Source organism: Cyprinodon tularosa, unplaced genomic scaffold, assembly GCF_016077235.1.
Source record: "Cyprinodon tularosa strain WSP-4 unplaced genomic scaffold, ASM1607723v1 ctg1033, whole genome shotgun sequence".
Taxonomy (NCBI): Eukaryota; Metazoa; Chordata; class Actinopteri; order Cyprinodontiformes; family Cyprinodontidae; genus Cyprinodon; species Cyprinodon tularosa.
Genome location: NW_024037820.1, coordinates 220,405 through 240,328, shown reverse-complemented (window position 1 = coordinate 240,328; position 19,924 = coordinate 220,405). Strand labels below are relative to the sequence as shown.

Genomic DNA, 19,924 nt, shown 5'->3' with positions numbered 1-19,924 from the left:
TCTTACAACTTTATTCTCGTAATTTTAAGACTTAATTCTCGTAATTTTACAAATTTATTATCATAATGTTACGACTTTATTCTTGTAATTATGTGACTTTATTCTCCTAATGTTAAAACTTTATTCTGGTAATTTTACAACTTTATTCTCTTAATTTTACGACTTTATTCTTGCAATTTTACGACTTTTTTCACGTAATGTTACAACTTTATTCTGGTAATTTTAAGACTTTATTCTTGTAATTTTACGACTTTATTATCATAATGTTATGACTTTATTCTCTTAATTTTATGACTTAATTCTCGTAATTTTACGACTTTATTATAATAATGTTACGACTTTATTCTCTAAATAGAAAATATAAATATCTCTAGCCTGGCTCTAATACTCTTAGTCTTCATATTTCCCCCTTTGATTAGGTAATAATGTTTTTATATCATAATCTTGTTTTTTTTCTAACTCTGGCTTCTGTTACCGCCTCAGGTGTGCGCGCTCCTTTCATCGCGGGAACGCGCGGACAGGAACCGTCAGAACATGAAGGAAGAAGAAGAAGATGCGGCTGGGTGAGTCTACGTTCCGATTTAAAACAGCCCAGAGTGACGCATCTGTCGCGTTTCGACGGCTTTAAACTCATAAATTGGACAGATGTCGTTATTGTGCCCCAGCAGCCATGTCTCCGCGTGCCTGCGGTACTTCACGGAGCTCATGTGTCCAACTGAAGTCACCGAACTCGGTGTCGTGAGCGAAGTTGCGTCCTAAGGGGAAATGGGCGCTTTCTGCTCTGTGCTTTTGTTTTAGTTTTAGCGCGAACCAGGAAATAAAGTTCCAGCTGTAATGATTAAAAACAGAGCAGTTTGGGCAGATCTCAGTGTTGGGATCGGGCAGGTTGACAGATCCACGTCATTCATCAGCTGACGAGCTGAAAGGAGCGCCTCTGTGTGTGGGGGCCACAGGGGGGCCACAGGGCATTCAGCTGGTAAACAAAAGGCTGCCCAGTCCTGCTCTAAGCCCCGAATTAGTCACAGAGAAAAACCTTAAACCAGCCGAAAATCACCAAACCACAGGAGAGGCTTCAGGAAACTTCCTTATTAGGATTGTCAGGTGTAAAATTACAGGTGTGATAAAGTACAGGGGCGGATTTAGGGAAATTAAGGGCCCTATGCAAAGACAGACAAGGTGCCCTCTGAATGGAGCAGACAACACATCAAACAGCCCCATTCTCCAGATGTAGAAATGTTAATAGAATAGACATCCATTATCTGTTCTAGGTTGTGTCCCTCTCTTCTTGTCCCTTTTCTTCTTGTTTTCCTCTCTATGTTTTGTACTCAGCTGACTTTTCATGCTGTCTCTAAAGGAATGAAAGATTTTTTCCAAGCACTAAGCTCACTTAGCTGATTGCTCCTTCCTGTGTTTCCAAAAAGGCCAAAGTAAATAACCCAGTCCTTCTTTTCACTGTAGACAAGCCATGATCTGCTTATCTGTTCTCCATTTTTCATTTGGATGAAATAATAGCTGCATGAATCATGACAGCAGACAAGATAGAGGAGAGCAGGAGGCGGGGTTACCAATCTACTCGCTCTGGAGAGCAGAGTTCGCTGCTTTTAGATGTTGTCTCCAAAGTCTCCAGTAGCAGAAAAAAGTCTCTAGATTTGGCGCTAGGAGCTTTTTAGAAATCAAAGTGCTAGAGGGGTCTGAAAAGTGGCTAAATATAGAGACTAAAGCGCTAAGTTGGCAACACTGCTCTTTGCATGGTTTGTTTTCAAATGGTTTGCTGCTGTCTGTTTGGACCTTTCTGAACATGTGCAGCAAATGGACTGATCCAATATGGTGGACACTGAAGGGGGGGGGGGCTGAGACACACTTAATATTATCAGCGTTCTGATGGCATTTTAGCCAAAGGACTTTTATGTGCACAAATAAGGAATATTTGTATTAACCATACATGTAAACAGAGTTTTATGGGGCCCCCAGGAACTTGGGGCCCTAGGCAACTGCCTAGTATTGCCCAATGGTAAATCCGCCCCTGATAAAGTAAGCCTTCTGCTTACCTGCAACATACTGCAGGTTGATTTATAATAAAACTAATAAAGCGTCTTTATTCCTTCATTTGTCTTTGTGAGGGGTGTGACATTTTCTATCCATTCGGGTTTAAAGGAAAAGTCCGGTGAGCAAGGAATAATCAAGAGATTATCAATATTGATACCAAAAACTAATACATTTGCAGTGATTTAATGAATTAAGCACTAATCAATAAAAAATAAAAAGAATAATTTTCGTTGCGATCACTGAGGTCTGGGTCCAGCATACCGATATTCAATAACCGTTTATCCTTTTAGTTTTGTATGAAAAATACTTTAAACTACCTCAGCAGGTGTGTATCTCTTTAGTCACGTAAAAAAAAACTATTTAATTACTTAATTTTTGGTGTCTTTTTTATTTTTTTTTTTATTTATTTTATTTTTTTTTTTATACAGTGTCCTGTCTGGCAAGGTGGCAATAAGAATAATTGTCTTGATGCCAAAAGGAGCCCAACAGATTTTACTTTCACAAGTGGAGCAGTATGGCAATTGCCATACTGCTCCACTTGTTTCATGTATATAAATTGCTTTATTATAATTATGCAGGGAGTTTTACAGTTCATATGGACACTGCAATGTAAGTAGAGCAGAAAAACAGAAGAAGAAGAAGGGAAAAGAAAAAGAAAAAAACAGGACAAAAGATGAAAGAAAGAGGAGATAGGAAGGAGACAATGACAAAACATTTTCAGTCTGCTTCAACACCTGTAATGAGATGGAAAAAAAAAAAAAAAAAAAAAAAAAGAACAGCACAACCAAAAAACATGGTACGAGATATACAATAAAGCAAACACCTTGAAACTATCGCTAACGTAATATTATTAAGTCTGACATGTACTCTGTGTTACCTGAAGATATGAATGGGGGGTTTCTGTTTGGAAGTGAATCTCTAAGTACCTGAAGCCTAGCACCTGTAGTTGTTTGTGAGGGTGAACTTGTGCATGTAAAGTTTTAACCATAGAAAAAATGCTCAATAGTGGTTGTGGAGAGCCGGAGAGGCGCCCCCCCCAGAGCACTGAGTCCAGCGCCGGGAGACCCAAAGCCCCAGGCGCCCAAGGGGACCCCAGAAGCGAAGGCACCAAGGCGGGGCCAGCCCCGGAAACCAGACCCCACCAAGGCAGGAGGAGAGACAGCCACGAAGAAGCCCCCCAGCCACCGCCATGCCGGCGCCCCGGGGAGCCGCGGGGACGAGTCCGCGGGCCCCGCCGGCAGCCGGCCACCCCGAAGTAGGGCCGGGCACCGAAACCCAGCCCCCCCACGGCGCCGACCGAAACGCCCCATCCCCACAGAGCACCGAAACACGCCCCGCCCCCCAGCACCAAGCCCCGGCAACCGGCCGCAACACCCACCGCGACCGCACCACCCAGGAAAACACTCAGGCGGCCCCGCCCCCGGCCGGGGCCCATGCGCATCCGCCGCGAACCGGCCGCGAGCGCCGCGGGACCCCCCCAAAACGGCCCCCCGGCCAAAAGCGCAGCCCCACCCCACCAAGACCGATGCCAACAGCGCGCAACGAAACACATCGCGCACAGAATCCGCCCGAGAGCAGAAAAGCCGCCCGGCGCAAAACTGCAAGAAGAACAGACCGCAGCCGGCGCAACCACCCCCCCCCAGCAGCCCGAGGGGCAGCACAAAGCCAGAGCGGAGCGAACCGCGCCGCCCCCCCCACCGGACGAAGCCAAAGCAGCCCAGCCACGTCCGCCGCCCCCCCCCCGCCGCCCGCACCAGGCCCTGACACGCGGCCAGAGCAGCTCCGCCGCCCCGGCCCCCCACCACGCGCCGGCCATAGCCACTCCAGGCCCCCACCCGCCCCGCAGCCCCACCCGCCGCGATCAGCGGGAACAGTCAGAGCAGCCCCGCCATGCCTCCAGGAGGGAAAACCCACCCGAATACCTAGCCAGCGCAGCCAGCCCGCCCAGACCGGCCCCCCAACACTACCCCCGCCGGAGCCGCCCAGACCCCCACACACCAGCGGCGCGCCGCCAGCAGGACCCCCACCCAGCAGGCCCGCCCGCCCCCCGAGAAAACAGACATGCCAAACCCCCCAAAGGAAGAAGAAAAAAAAACAAAAAAAAAACAATGCCCCCACAATGCGACAGCGGACACCAGACACCGACCCTCCCGCAACCGCTCCCCCCCACCGAGGAAGAGAAAAAAAATATAAATAAATAGGTAAAAAATTGGTGTCTTTTTTAAGTGTATGACGATCTGACCTTAAATTGTTTTTTTGTGAATGACTAAAAATGAAAACAATAATTTTCGTTGCGATCACTGAGTCTGGGGGCGGCCACTTTTGCCCAAATATAGTAGCCCCTCCCTCCTGCCATCTTCCAGCAGTGACGTCACGGTGCGGTAAGCCTAGCGCCATTCTCCCCGCTTTCCAAGCTAAATCAATGGGAACTACTAGACACATCTGCAATCAACAACAATTATTGAAGATTTCCAGAGGACTTCACCATTGAAATTCACCAGAGCTATAGTGAAACTGACAATGCCCACGTGCATGGCAGCTGGATGCTGGAATACATCGGGTAAAAGTGAAAAAAAGAGTTATCCACCTTTCTGATTCCTGATCCTCCACGGACGGGTTGGTCGTTGGATCGCCAACTTGAAGAGGGAGGATTTGCCATCGAACTTCTGGCCAGAGAAAAAACCCGTAATATGTAGCCAACATTTGGAAGAAGAATGTTTTCAAGATGACTTGGATAATAGCGCGTTGTGACAAACACCAGATACAGCACTGGGACTTGATCAACAGCCGATACCGCACCGTGACGTCACTAACCAGTAGGTGGCAGTAGTGTTCTTTGACAAACATGGATGCCTCCAGTAAAGCACATTCACATGAAAATGACTCTGAATTAAAAACACTGATCATTTATTGAACAGGATGGAATCATTTCAGATTTAAAGAACTTTCAGAAGTTTGAATTCTGAATATAACCGGAGTTTTGCTTTAAATCCCTCTATAAATGTGACAAAGCTCTCAGTGTGGATGAAAGAATGAACAAACCGTCCTTAGACTCCTGCATCCTCAGGGCTTTTTGCGATATAAATACTTTTGCACAGATTCTTCAGTGTTATAGATTTAGCTTTTAAAGCATGTGACCATCTACATCTTACAGTTATAAAATGCACCCTGCGTTTTGGATGCATGTTAATATGGTGCTTTATGACGTCTTCTCCAGTGTTTTCCAGGAAAATTTGTTCAGAAATAAAAGAGACGTTCATACATCGGATTTAAATCCATCTAAGTCTGATTTCTGGGTATTTCCTGCCATCGACAGGATACGGTTTTATGAAATGTTCTGTGAGAACCACAACATTTCCTCCAGGTCGATCAAAATGACTCATTGTAGAAGAAAATCGACACAAATCCATCATTTCAAGAGATAAGCTTCTGATAAGCGGTCCTGACATCACCGCTTTCCTGTGTCGGCTTGTTTATGGTTCTTTGTAAAGCTTTTAATCAACCTTGTAAATTAATCTAACTTTTCTTGCACTTTGTTTTTGTTTCAACCACAAACTTTAATGTGTTTCATTGCGATTTTTACATAACAAAGCAGCAAAATATGAAGCTAAATTCATAGCGGAGAGAGCTATAGTAACTCTGGAGGAGCTGCAGAGATCCATGAGATCCACTCTCCTCCGTCCTGATCACAAACCACATGGGAGGTTGAGTAAAAGATGCAAAGAAGGTGCTGTAAACGAGGCCTGGTTTGGTGAACTCCCTTCCTGCTGCGGACTCAGTCAGCTTCTCTCATTGGTCCAAAGTTCTGCCTTCAGGCTTCTCTGGATTCAACCCTTGACCAAACAGATAACAGGAGGACAGATTAATCAGCGCAGCAGTGAGTAATGCTGAAGGGATGAGCCCAGTGGGATCCATGGGTTTACCCTGGATGATTTTCTTTTTCTCTGCAGATACTGAGAACATCACATGTCTCCTGAGCTGATAGCGCATATAAGAGGCTTTAAACCCTCATTTCTCACTTTTCTTCCTTCTTTCCTCCAGCCTCTGAAATGGATCACAAAGCTGTTTTCACAGCTTTGGAGAAGGTCTGTGAAGACAACATCTGTGTGCTGTGTGGACCCTCCGAGTCGCCGTACGGCACCATAACCAAGCGCTTGGTCGCATGTATGAGGAAGATCCAGCAGCATGGCCGCGCCCTGGAGCCCGTGGTGGCCAGCTTCGCCGCCGTCTACCATCACTATGACTTTGACCCGCAGACACCTGGAAACGGATACCGAACCCTGGTAAAGGTGAGGCTCATCGCCCTGCAGGGATCAACTTTTAAGTGTTATTTCCAACGTTGTTAGATGTTCCTAAAGGCATTAAAATTTCCTCCAGCACAAGGTCCGACCATCCACCTGCATTTAAGCCAAAGTTTCACGGCAAAATGAAAGTTACGTTTGTAACTACGGTTCTATGAATCCTGGACGATCACTAGAGGGCAGTGCTGAAAGCATTGAATGCTCTCTTTGCATGTGGGCAGTGTGAGGAATTATACCAACACAGCCACACCTGTGACATCCTGGATGAACAATCAGCAGCTACATATGCTGCCATCATTTCCATTCTATTCCGTTTATTTCTATAGTAACAATTCACATCATGTCATCTCAGGTCACTTTCCAGTTCACCAGATCATCCAGTCAGATTGATTCAAAGTTTTCTATCTAAGGAAAACCAGCTGGTTGCATCGACTCATTGACTCTTCAGCAATCCCTCACACTAAGCATGCTTGTAGCGACAGTGGAGAGGAAAAACTCCCTTTGAACAGGAAGAAACTAGGTTCAATCATTCTGCTTCATTCTATCTCTATTCTCCCAATCTTCAGCATTTGTTATAAATCCGCGTATGGTTCGTTCTTTGGTTTTTTTTCCGTTTCAAAACAAAAACGAAAAAACAAAACAAGCATGTGGTTTTTTTGTTTTTCCGTTTTTAAAAGGAAATTAGAAAAACGGCATTTGCAAAAATGAAAAAAAAGGGTACGTTTTTTTTTTTTTAACTGCAATGGTTAAACCAAAGACAACCTTTTATTTTGTTGTTAATTCAACAGACCTTATGGCAGATCTGAACTCCCGACACATAACTTTTTTTTAGTTACCAGTAGGTGGCGGTAATGTACGCCTTCAATTTCTTGCCAACCGCCATTACAACCCACAAGAAGAAGAACTTTTTCAGTTTCGATACAGAGAAACAGGTTAATAAAGAAACTTAGTAACATGAAAATTAAACTTTGTCGATTTATTGCAGAAGGAATCAGGAAGCAGAGGATATCGGGTTATATTTGAATTTTTGAAACAGATTAGGTTGTATAATAGGATATAGTTTTTTTTTTTTTCTGCCATGTGTTCCACACTCCATACTGTACCAGTTGGTGGCGGTAATGCTCACCTAAGGTTTTTTGCCAACCGCCAGTAAAACTCAATAAGAAGAAGAAGAAGAACCTAACTCAGTTAATACTAACAAAAATGGAAACATTTGTGTTATTTAGAGGGAATCGGCGCAAGTTGTGCTCCATATAAAACTTTCTGACACTCGTTACAGAGTAATGTGGAGCTCCATGGCGGCTTGAAGCATCACTGATTTCAGAATGTTTTTTTTCCTCTCTCAAAAAGTTCGATAATCGATGCAGAAAACGGTTCAAGTGCAGCCATTGCCTTTTGTTTAGATATGGTTTGTTTTGATGCCGTCTTCATCCGCTGTAAATGTTTTTTCTTTGGCGACTTACTTCATTTCCGCTACATATTAAAACAACAACCGTGTTTTATTTTCATTTAGATGGCAAAACAAAACTCAAACGCTGTTGATTTTCTATTAATTCGATTTTTAATTTTTTTCGATTTAATTTCAATTCAATTCAGTTTATTTATATAGCGCCTTTACAGTTCACCAGATCATCCAGTCAGATTGATTCAAAGTTTTCTATCTGAGGAAAACCAGCTGATTGCATCGACTCATTGACTCTTCAGCAATCCCTCACACTAAGCATGCTTGTAGCGACAGTGGAGAGGAAAAACTCCCTTTGAACAGGAAGAAACCTCCAGCAAACATTTAGGTTTTAAAAACGGAAAAACAGAAAAACCACATTTTCGTTTTTGTTTTGAAAGGAAAAAAACCATACACGGATTGTTATATCATCTTTTTTTTCTCCAAAGTATTTTTATTAAGCATTCAGTCAAGAAAAATACAATTTCAAGTACATTAGAACAATTTTCCCCCTTTAACCCCTCGAACAACCCTCCCGTTGCATCATTAAGGACAGTCAAAATATGACAATGTGTATTACTCCAGTGAAAAGAGTGTGGCAGAATAGGTAGCCAGACACTGAAAAACTTGTGGGCGTGGCCTCTTGTAGAGAATCTGATTTTCTCTAATGTCAAATGATGCATAAGATCAACCAGCCATAACTTAAAGGATGGCGGGTGTGTGTCTTTCCATTTAAACAAAATTTGTCTTCTAGCAAGAAGTGTGGCAAAAGAAATTACATTTTTAATTTTGTGATGAAAATTTTCATGCAATGATATTCCAAATATCGCGATTGTGGCCTCAGGTTTAATGCTAATACCTAAAGAATCAGAGAAAAATTTGGGCTCCCAGGAGTTTTTCAATTTAGAACAGAGCCAGAATATGTGTGATAAGGTGCCCAGTTCAACTCCACATCGATCACAGTTGGAGTCAATGTCTTGTTTAATTTTGGACAGTCTCACTTTGGACCAATGTAATCTATAAACAACTTTGAACTGAATGACTCTTTGCCTCAAGCAGAAGGAGGATGCATGAATGTTATTTAGTATGGATTGCCATATGTCTTCAGAAAAGTCCGTAGCCAGTTCCTCCTCCCATTTCCTCTTGACATCTGTTAAAGGTTCCATGTTAAAAGAGTTAATAGCCGTATATATTTTGCCAATAAGTCCTTTAGTGTTTGGTTTTAGAACCAGGATATTTTCCAGGTGGTCGCAAAGGAAACTGGCAGAAAGAGGTAGACACAAAACTGAAAACGGAGCTGAAGATATCTGAAGAAATGTGAGTTAGGGATTTTACACTTTGTCTTCAATATTTCAAATGAAACAAACTGGCCATTTATAAATAAGTTCTTTAGTGTCTTCAGTCCATTTGCGTCCCAGAGAGCAAAAGAATCATCAATAATTGAAGGAATGAACATGTGGTTTTTCACAATGGGGTTATATCATCTTTTAATGTTTTTTCCTGATTTTTGTCGTCGTAGTAGCTTCATCATTAAGGTATTTCATTGTACCATAACAATTTTTGAAAAAAAGAAATAGTGTTTAAAAGTTAGCAACACCCAGCTTTAGTTGATCCAGCTAGAAAGCGCCAACCAGGGTCTAAATCTGGCTGTAGTGATGGACTCAGGCCTGAACCTTCAGAGGCTCATAAAGACAGGAACAAAATCAGCCTTCTATCTGCTAACCAACATCTCCAGAATGAAAAGACTAATGTCTGAGCAGGACCTTGAAAAACTAATTACTACTTCACAGGTTTGCCTGAAACGTGGATCAGCCAGCAAAGACTTAACTACGGTGCCCCTGAAGTGCAAACTGCAACTACAAATCTAAAAGCGCAACTACATTAAGGAAATCGCAATTACATTAACCTACTGGAAAAGGTAGGTACCAGTGGGAAACATGAGACATCGCTGATTGGACGACGGCGCCGTTTGACCCTTGAACCGGAAGTCCTTCTGCCTGCTGCGGCTTTTGAAAACATGGATATTGTCGGCGCCCCAAACATAGCTGCCGTTATCCAGGAATATTTTGAATCAGGACATACGTACGAGGTGATACTGGATATGCTCAAGACTAATCACGAATTTTCAGTTAGTTTGCGTACACTGAAGACACACTTAAAAGAAGTTGGACTGTTCAGACGACGCAACTTCCGGTTCAAGGGTCAAACGGCGCCGTCGTCCAATCAGCGATTGTCTCATGTTTCCCACTGGTACCTACCTTTTCCGGCAGGTTAATGTAATTGTGTTTTCCTTAATGTAATTGCACTTTGCTTTATGTAGTTTTGTTTTCCTTAATGTAGTTGCGCTTTTAGATTTGTAGTTGCAGTTTGCACTTCAGGACAACGGTATTTAACATCAAAGTCTGCAGAATTTCTTGGTTGAATCCCTTTATGTTTTCGCTGCATTTTCTCTCCATAGTACCTTCATACTTCCTGGTTTCATTTAGCTATATTAAAAAGAAAGGTTTTAGGCCTACCGTATTTTCACGACCATAAGGCGCACCGTACTAAAAGGCGCAGTCTCAGTTATATGCGCCATTACTGTATTTAAAACACACATAAGGCGCACCGGACTATAGGGCGCGGGTTTTATATCCTCTACTACGTTTAAATAGCTCTACTGCGTATTTAAAAATAGAGCGGTTGACACCTTTTCATACCCCATTGTGTGTATCGCTACAGTGCTGGTCCCCTTCTTCTCCACCGTGTGATTCACCGGGATGTCGAAAGTGAGCGGCACCTCGTCCATGTTGGTGATGTGGCTTGGCTGGATGCGTTTGTCGGCGATGTGTTTGATGCAGAAGGAGTGGAAGCTCGCCGGCTTTACATTATAATCCACCGGACGTCGCTGAGCTACCGTAGTCCTGGTCCGGATGGAAAAATGGCACCGTTTCATAAAACGAAAGCACCTCCTTGAAAATGTTCAATCTTCATTTCTTCCACTAGCGTTGCTGCTTTTAGTCAAACAGCGACCGTCGAAACGCTGGCCCCACTCGTTCTTTGCTCGATGATCCACCGCTCGAGTCTTTCCTCCAACTCGGGCCACCTCGCCTTATGTCCGCGGAAACTCCGCTGCGTCTTCTTCACCTGTCGGAGTTCGTTTTCCAGCTTCCTCCGCTTGTGAACCATCGATTCATTAATCGTGAATTCTCTCGCAGCTGCTCGTTTTCCATGTTCCTCTGTGTAGCTGATAGCCTGCAGTTTAAACTGTGCTTCATAGGCGTGTCTCTTTGCCATTTTTAGGGTTGTTAAGACAACAATGTTCTGCATAAAGCACATACCTGTTCTGTTATACACAATCCACGCCCACACTTCCCCCTTTAACGTTCCCATGGTGGTCTCAAAGGTCTGCAGTAACAACACACATAGGGCGCACCGCACATTTTGAGGGGAAAAAAAGACGTTTATATGCGCCTTATAGTCGCGAAAATACGGTACTCTTAAAAGTAGACGGGGTGCATGCCTTACTAGTCAAAACTCCTACTTGGTTCCACATCGCAAAATTTTAAATATAATGTAATAATTTTTTCCTGAAATTGGTGTATTTTCCCTTAATTTGAGCAAATAGGTAAGACAGTTTTCAGGTGATATTTCCATTTCTTTAGTTCTTTATTTAGGTTAGTTATTGTGGATTTCCCAACCGTTTCATGCAACGTTCATCTGGATGCATCCTGAGTTGTTTGAGAAGCATCGCGTAGTTTGCAGGAAGTCATTAATGAAAACAAATCCAAACGGTCTGATTAGTCTCAATGAACCGATATGTTGTATTTTCTCCGGTTCTCCTTCATCTGATAGAATCATTTTAAACTAAAGGAACCTGATTCCTTTTCCAGGATGTTCACTGATCATGCAGTTTGTTTTTCTTGCCACCAAGCAGCGTTCATCTCCACCTTCCGCCTCCGTCTCCGTTCCAGGTCTTGCAGTCCTGCCTCGTGCACATCATCCATAAAGGCCGTTACATCGCCTCCAACTACAGCGGCGCCTTCTTTAGGGCGGAGCACAACGCTACGGAGATGGAGGCGTACTGCAGCGCCCTCTGCCAGCTGCGAGCCCTGCTCTACCTGGCACAGCAGCTGATCCACGACAACGACCACGGTCAGCTGTACACGCAGCAGGACACCGACCTGAGCGACAGATTCGTGCAGGAGTACAGCTCCATGCACAAAGCCTGTTTCTACGGACGCTGTCTGGGCTTCCAGGTGGGCCGGCAGCTTTGTGACGCACACATAGAGTCAGATCCGATGTTTGTGATCGTCCCGCTCATCCATTAAGAGCTGGATGTGCTTTGTCTGGTTCTGCAGTTCTCTCCCGCCCTGCGGCCGTTCCTCCAAACCATTGTCATCAGCATGGTTTCATACGGAGAGACTTATGGGAAGCAGCAGTCTGGGATTGGTGAGCCTCTTTTACCTCCCGCTCTGCAGCAAACCGTCTCCCATCCTGATGAAACGAGTTCTCTCCCCTGCAGGAACAGCCGCCCTGTCGCTCCTCACATCAGGGAAGTATGTGATCGATCCGGAGCTGCGAGGGGCCGAATTCGAACGCATCACTCAGAACCTGGACTTGCACTTTTGGAAATCCTTCTGGAACGTCACAGAGTCTGACATTTTATCAGTAGGCAGGGTCAAATACTCCTTATTTCATCAGATTCGTCAGCGACAGCTGCGCCGCCTCCTCACATGTTTTCCTCTTCCCAGGGATTTACCCGGATCGCCTCGAACCCGGTGCAGGTGAACATCACGCTGACCGTACCTCCGGTCAGCCTGCGTCTCCCTCTGGCCTCGGACCCCAGGCTGTCCACCAGCATATCTCCTCCCATTGCCCACTGGGGCCCCGGGCCGGTCTACATGAGGCTGATCTCCTATGAGCTGCGAGAGGGTCAGGTGAGGATCATAAATATACGATCCATGGGTTTAAAATGCAAAGGAGAAGAAATAAACGTCATCAAAGTTTGATAAACGTCATCTGAAGGCACTTTCCAGTTCACCAGATCATCCAGTCAGATTAATTCAAAGTTTTCTATCTAAGGAAAACCAGCTGATTGCATCGACTCATTGACTCTTCAGCAATCCCTCACACTAAGCATGCTTGTAGCGACAGTGGAGAGGAAAAACTCCCTTTGAACAGGAAGAAACCTCCAGCAGAACCAGGCTCAGTGTGAGCGGCCATCTGCTGAGGCCCACTGGGGTTCAAGGAGACAGAAGCAGACATAGAAAAAGAAGCATAGATACAAAAGGCAACTGTCAACCAGCTCCACAGGCGGCCCCGTCCAGGAAACACACAGCCAGGCAGACGAGCTCCGAGCCAGCTCCCATGTCAGAGGATGAAGAGAGCACATCCAGTTAGTCACAGTCAGAGAAACAGGACTACACTGGAAAACAGGCCAAGCTCCAACATCTAGAAACAAAGGTGTTGATGGCAGCAGCACAGCTGATATTTCTCTCCAGGATGGAGTCACAGCCAAACAGGAACAGACCAGATGAAGCTACTATGAGAAAAAGCAGAGAGAGCAGAACGTTAGAGTTTGAACTAACAGATTCTGCAGAGTGGAGAGAATAGAGATAGAATGAAGCAGAATGATGAAAAAGGGGTCCCTATGTCCTCCAGCAGTCTAAGCCTATAGCAGCAGAACTATAGAGATAGATCAGGATAACCTGAGCCACTCTAACTAGAAGCTTTATCAAAAAGGAAAGTTTTAAGCCTAGCCTTAAAAGTAGGCAGGGTGTCTGCCTCACGGACTAAAACTGTTATATGGACCGCACTGTGTGGTTCTGGTTCAGATGGGAAACAGACCTTAAAAAGAAGCGTTGTTATGCAGCTCATTTGTAAAGTCCTTTGATATCTTATTGCCGTTTATGACAAATGATCAAACTGGAAACAGAACAAGTTTGCTGTTGGACTCTGTTTATCTGCTTGCAGAGAAAGTATTAAAGGGATTTTTTTTTGTGTGTGTGTTTGTTTGTCGTCAAACAAATCCCAACACCAAGAGGAACCCGAGTTAATATAAAAAGAATTTTGATAATTGATTATTTCATTTGTGAAGAGGAAAAAAAAGCTTCCTAAAGCAGCCTGAAATGTTACATTTAATAAAGACCATTGGATAGCAAGAAAGGATTTATGAAAAGTCCTACGGCCTCAGTAGGAGAGGCTCCAGTGCAATAAATAACCAAATATCATCAGCATAAAAATCCAAGTTTGCATCAGACCAGAAGTGGATTTAGGAAATATGGGGCAGAAAAACAGGCAGGGGGCCCTCTGAATGGAGAAGACAACACATCAAACAGCCCCATTCTCCAGATAGAGAAATGTTAATAGAATAGACATCCATTATCTGTTCTAGGTTGTGTCCCTCTCTTCTTGTACCTTTTCTTCTTGTTTTCCTCTCTATGTTTTGTACTCAGCTGACTTTTCATGCTGTCTCTAAAGGAATGAAAGATTTTTTCCAAGCACTAAGCTCACTTAGCTGATTGCTCCTTCCTGTGTTTCCAAAAAGGCCAAAGTAAATAACTAGACGTTGTCTCCAAAGTCTCCAGTAGCAGAAAAAAGTCTCTAGATTTGGCGCTAGGAGCTTTTTAGAAATCAAAGTGCTAGAGGGGTCTGAAAAGTGGCTAAATATAGCGACTAAAGTGCTAAGTTGGCAACACTGCTCTTTGCATGGTTTGTTTTCAAATGGTTTGCTGCTGTCTGTTTGGACCTTTCTGAACATGTGCAGCAAATGGACTGATCCAATATGGTGGACACTGAAGGGGGGGGCTGAGACACACTTAATATTATCAGCGTTCTGATGGCATTTTAGCAAAAGGATTTTAATCAAAAACATAATTAATGTGCAGAAATAAGGAATATTTGTATTAACCATACATGGAAACAGAGTTTTATGGGGCCCCCAGGAACCTGGGGCCCTAGGAAACTGCCTGGTATTGCCTAATGGTAAATCCCTCCTACAACAGACACATTCAGTCCCAAATAATGAATAGAGGACGACCTAAAAACGGTTCCTGTGGCGCTTAGTGGATAGTTACAGCTTCAGAGCAATAACTGTCATGTTCAGTTTTATTCTGAAAGGTCCAGCTATCATTCCCAGACAGTAAAAGGACAGAACATTTCTGAGACACTGAAGGTTTAGTCTGGTTTAATGTCTTAAAAACAACTTAAAAAATCTGGTTTAGCTGTCACTTTTTTTTTCTGATAAATGGTTTCTCCTTTGACGTTTCAGGACAGTGAAGAGCTGCTCAGGTTGTCCCAGAGCGATGTGGGCCCCATCTCATCGCCTCGCCTGCCCTGGGTCCAAAAGAAGCCTCCATCTCCTTGGCTGCTCGTCCATTTCCACGGAGGAGGCTTTGTGGCCCAAACGTCACGTTCGCACGAGGTAGACCTCACCGTGTAGCCCAAGCTGTTTGTTCTTCCTGCTGGGAGGTTACCTCTTATCCCTGAAGATAACCGATTTCTCTCCTTTTGCCAGAATTACCTTCGGAACTGGTCGAAGGAGCTGAGCGTCCCCATCCTCTCTGTGGACTACTCTCTGTCACCTGAAGCGCCTTTTCCTCGAGCTCTGGAGGAGTGTTTCTACGCCTACTGCTGGGCCCTGAACAACTGTCATCTGCTCGGTTGGTTCTCCGTCTTTGTAGAACCTCCTTTAGCTTCATATCATAGTTTGTTTTTTTTATGTTTCTACCAGTTTGAACATCTACATACTGCAGTTCTGGTCCATTGTTCTTCATAAAACAGCTCAAGGGGATCAATTTACAAGCCTGCTCATGTTGGACTTTAACTAGGCCAGAGGTCGGCAACCCAAACTGCTCAAAGAGCAATATTGGACCAAAAAATAAACAAAAAACAAATCTGACTGGAGCCGCAAAAATGTAAACGTCTTAATAATAATAATAATAATTCATTTAATTTATAATGCACTTTTCACCAAAAAGGCCTCAAAGTGCTACAAAAAAGCATTTAAAAAGAAATACATAGAGATAAAAGAAATAAAATAAAATAATAAAAGCTGTATTAAAAGAGAAAAAAGAAACATCTAAGGGGGACCAAAAGTTTTGCTAAAAATAAATGTTTTAAGGCCTTTTTTAAATCACTCAGTGGACTGAGGAGCCCTCAAGGTGTCAGGGAGGGAATTCCACAGACGTGGGGCAGCAGCACAGAATGCTCTATCTCCCATCGTCCTGAGTCTGGTTCTGGGAATGTGGAGCAGGTTTGAGTGAGTGGAGCAAATGGAGCGGGACGTGTTCTGTGGCTTGATAAGTTCTTTGCATTTGCATGGATGCATTGATGTCTGAGGAGGGAGACCTTGTATTCTATCCTGGTGGGGATGGGAAGCCAGTGCAGTGAATGGAGACTGGGGGTAATGTGCTCATGTTTCCGCACTCCCATCAGGATCCTAGCTGCAGAGTTTTGAACTGAAGCCTCTGTCTGCAGACTCTTTTTAGGGATCCCAAAGAGAAGTGCGTTGCAATAGTCCAGTCTGGAGGAGACAAAGGCATGGACCAGCTCCTCGGCGTCTGGGAGGGAGAGAATGGGAGGTGGTAGAAAGAAGTCTTGCATAATTGACTTATGTGGGCTTCAAAAGTGAGTAGTGAGTCCATTCTTACACCAAGATTACTAACGGTTGATGAAAGCGGAGTGTTAGTACCAGAAAAAGTGATGCTGGTTATGGTTAATGATTTAGTTTGACGAGGAGTTCCAACCAGCATGGCTTTGGTTTTGGAGCTATTAAGTTGAAGAAAGTTTTCCTCCATCCATACCTTTCTCTCCTCCAGACAGGTGGTGAGTTTTGATGGGGATGACTGTGAGGGTGGGGGGTCAGCTGTGACATTTACATAGAGCTGTATGTCATCAGCATAGCAGTGGAATGAGATATTGTGGCGGCTGATGATTTGGCCAAGGGGGGTAAGGTAAAGGATGAAGAGGATGGGGCCGAGGACTGACCCCTGGGGGACACCACACGTTACTGTGTGCCAATTTGATTTGGAGCGGCCGAGGGAGATGGATTCTGTCCGGTTGGTGAGATATGACCTGAACCAACTGAGAGCAGTGTCATTTAGTCCAGCGGTGAGGTGGAGCCGGTTTAGGAGAATGCCATGGTCCACAGTATCGAATGCAGCAGAAAGGTCGAGGAGGATGAGGAGGGATGAAGAGCCAGCATCGGATAACATGCATATAAGCTTCGTATGGCAACACGGGCTCTAAGTGTACTATAACAGGCTTCCCGCGGGTCCTTAAAAAGTCTTAAAAGGAATTGAATTCTTCAAAATAAAACTAAGGCCTTAATTGGTATTAAAATGTCTTAAATTAGTCTTTCATAGGTCTTATTTTTTAAAACATCATAAATAGGATTATTTTTATTTCGATTTATTTTTGGAATCTAAATAAAACGTTAAAATTGAAAACATTTATTTTTTTATATAAAAAAAAAAAAAGTGCTCACCATTATTGGTTCCGTCCCGATAGCGGAACCAATAAAGCGTTGTTGCAGCCGGGACATTTGGGAGATGCTCCATTAAGTTTTTGTCTGGAAAACATGAGCAAGTGTAAATGTAACCAAAATTGTCTCCAGCCAAGAGTTTTCTCCATGGCTAAAACCAGGGAACAAACATGATTCAATTCAATTCAGTTTATTTATATAGCGCCAAATTCACAACACATGTCATCTCAAGGCACTTTACAGTTCAACCAGATCATACAGTCAAATTGATACAAAGTTTTCTATCTAAGGAAAACCAGTTGATTGCATTGACTCATTGACTCAAATACAATCCCTCACACTAAGCATGCTTGTAGCGACAGTGGAGAGGAAAAACTCCCTTTTAACAGGAAGAAACCTCCAGCAGAACCAGGCTCAGTGGATTTATGCAAGAAGTCATTCAAGCTCAGAACGATGGGAATTAAGGCAGTGGAGTTGCACATGCGAAGCACGAAACACAAAGCGTCAAAATGGAGTTACGGAGAAACAGCCGGTATTTCTCAGTTTAGTTCCACCCTTGTCTCTGCAACGCCTCCACTTATCACCAAATCAAACATACTAAGAAAACCATACAAAGAAAAATAGCTGCAAAAAAGACTTAGCACTGGTTATGTTGGGGCTTTAAAACTGATTTGTTTTGTTCCCTGCTAAAAAAAAAGTTTGTGAATTCAGTTAAATAATTGTACAAATATATCTGTCATCTGTGTGTTTTTAGCTTTCTTCCTGTATGGGAAGCTTTTCAACATTTGAAACATTAGTGCAGTGGTTTATGTTAAAATAAACCTTTGGGATAAGTTGTTGCAAGCGGGTTTTTCTTGTGAATTTGGTCTTAAATTTTTATTTCAAGTGGCATTAAAAAGTCTTAAAAAGTCTTGAATTTAACTCGCCTCATGCTGTAGGAACCCTGATATAAAGACTCAAACTCACTGCGGATCCAGACAATTGAATTGAGAAAGCTTCCTGGAGAGGTGGAGAAACGTCTTCAAACCTTGGAAACCAAGTCCAGTGGATATTTTTTGAACTTTTATGGAATGACTATGACCTGGATGACTGAGAATCTTCATCAGAATACAACAATATATACAGGTGCTGGTCATAAAATTAGAATATCATGAAAAAGTAGATTGATTTCAGTAATTCCATTTAAAAAGTGAAACTTGTATATTATATTCATACATTACATACAAACTCATATATTTCAGATGTTTATTTTGTTTAATTTTGATGATTACAAATGACAACAAATGAAAATCTCAAATTCATCATATCAGAAAATTAGAATATTGTGAAAAGGTTCAAAATTGATGGCCCCTGGTGCCACACTCTAATCAGCTAATTAACTCAAACCACCTGCAAAAGCCTTTAAATGGTCTTTCAGTCTATTTCTATAGGCTACACAATCATGGGGAAGACTGCTGACTTGACAGTTGTCCAAAAGACGACCATCGACACCTTGCACAAGGAGGGCAAGACACAAAAGGTCATCGCTAAAGAGGCTGGCTGTTCACAGAGCTCAGTGTCCAAGCACATTAATAGAGAGGCGAAGGGAAGGAAAAGATGTGGTCGAAAAAAGTGTACAAGCAAGAGAGATAACCGCACCCTGGAGAGGATTGTGAAACAAAACCCCTTCAAAAATGTGGGGGAGATTCACAAAGAGTGGACTGCAGCTGGAGTGAGTGCTTCAAGAACCACCACACACAGACGTATGAAAGACATGGGTTTCTGCTGTCGCATTCGTTGTGTCAAGCCACTCTTGAACCACAGACAGCGTCAGAAGCGTCTTGCCTGGGCTAAAGAGAAACAGGACTGGACTGCTGGTGAGTGGTCCAAAGTCATGTTCTCTGATGAAAGTAAATTTTGCATTTCCTTTGGAAATCAAGGTCCCAGAGTCTGGAGGAAAAGAAGAGAGGCACTTCATCCACGTTGCTTGAAGTCCAGTGTAAAGTTTCCACAGTCAGTGATGGTTTGGGGTGCCATGTCATCTGCTGGTGTTGGTCCATTGTGCTTTCTGAGGTCCAGGGTCAACGCAGCCACATACCAGGAAGTTTTAGAGCACTTCATGCTTCCTGCAGCTGACCAACTTTTTGGAGATGCAGATTTCATTTTCCAACAGGACTTGGCACCTGCACACAGTGCCAAAGCTACCAGTACCTGGTTGAAGGACCATGGTATCCCTGTTCTTAATTGGCCAGCAAACTCTCCTGACCTTAACCCCATAGAAAATCTATGGGGTATTGTGAAGAAGAAGATGCAATACACCAGACCCAACAATTCAGAAGAGCTAAAAGCCACTATTAGAGCAACCTGGGCTATCATAACACCTGAGCAGTGCCACAGACTGATCGACTCCATGCCACGCCGCATTGCTGCAGTAATACAGGCCAAAGGAGGCCCAACTAAATACTGAGTGCTGTACATGCTCATACTTTTCATGTTCATACTTTTCAGTTGGCCAACATTTCTATAAATCCTTTGTTTTTATTGGTCTTCAGTAATATTCTAATTTTCTGATATGATGAATCTGAGATTTTCATTTGTTGTCATTTGTAATCATCAAAATTAAACAAAATAAACATCTGAAATATATGAGTTTGTATGTAATGTATGAATATAATATACAAGTTTCACTTT

The 19,924-nt window shown here is 43.4% G+C and overlaps 1 protein-coding gene across 1 annotated transcript in view; it reads left to right on the top strand.

Moving 5' to 3' along the window:
* The first annotated feature begins 489 nt into the window (after positions 1-489).
* lipea (lipase, hormone-sensitive a) overlaps positions 490-19,924 on the top strand; it is a 30,000-nt gene continuing 10,565 nt past the window's right edge. Inside the window, exons 1-8 of the mRNA XM_038281557.1 lie at positions 490-563; positions 6,088-6,335; positions 11,742-12,026; positions 12,129-12,219; positions 12,293-12,438; positions 12,522-12,707; positions 15,041-15,193; positions 15,287-15,431. Of these exons, the coding sequence (XP_038137485.1) occupies positions 554-563; positions 6,088-6,335; positions 11,742-12,026; positions 12,129-12,219; positions 12,293-12,438; positions 12,522-12,707; positions 15,041-15,193; positions 15,287-15,431 (1,264 nt within the window). The 5' untranslated portion in view covers positions 490-553. The remainder of the gene's footprint in view (positions 564-6,087; positions 6,336-11,741; positions 12,027-12,128; positions 12,220-12,292; positions 12,439-12,521; positions 12,708-15,040; positions 15,194-15,286; positions 15,432-19,924) is intronic.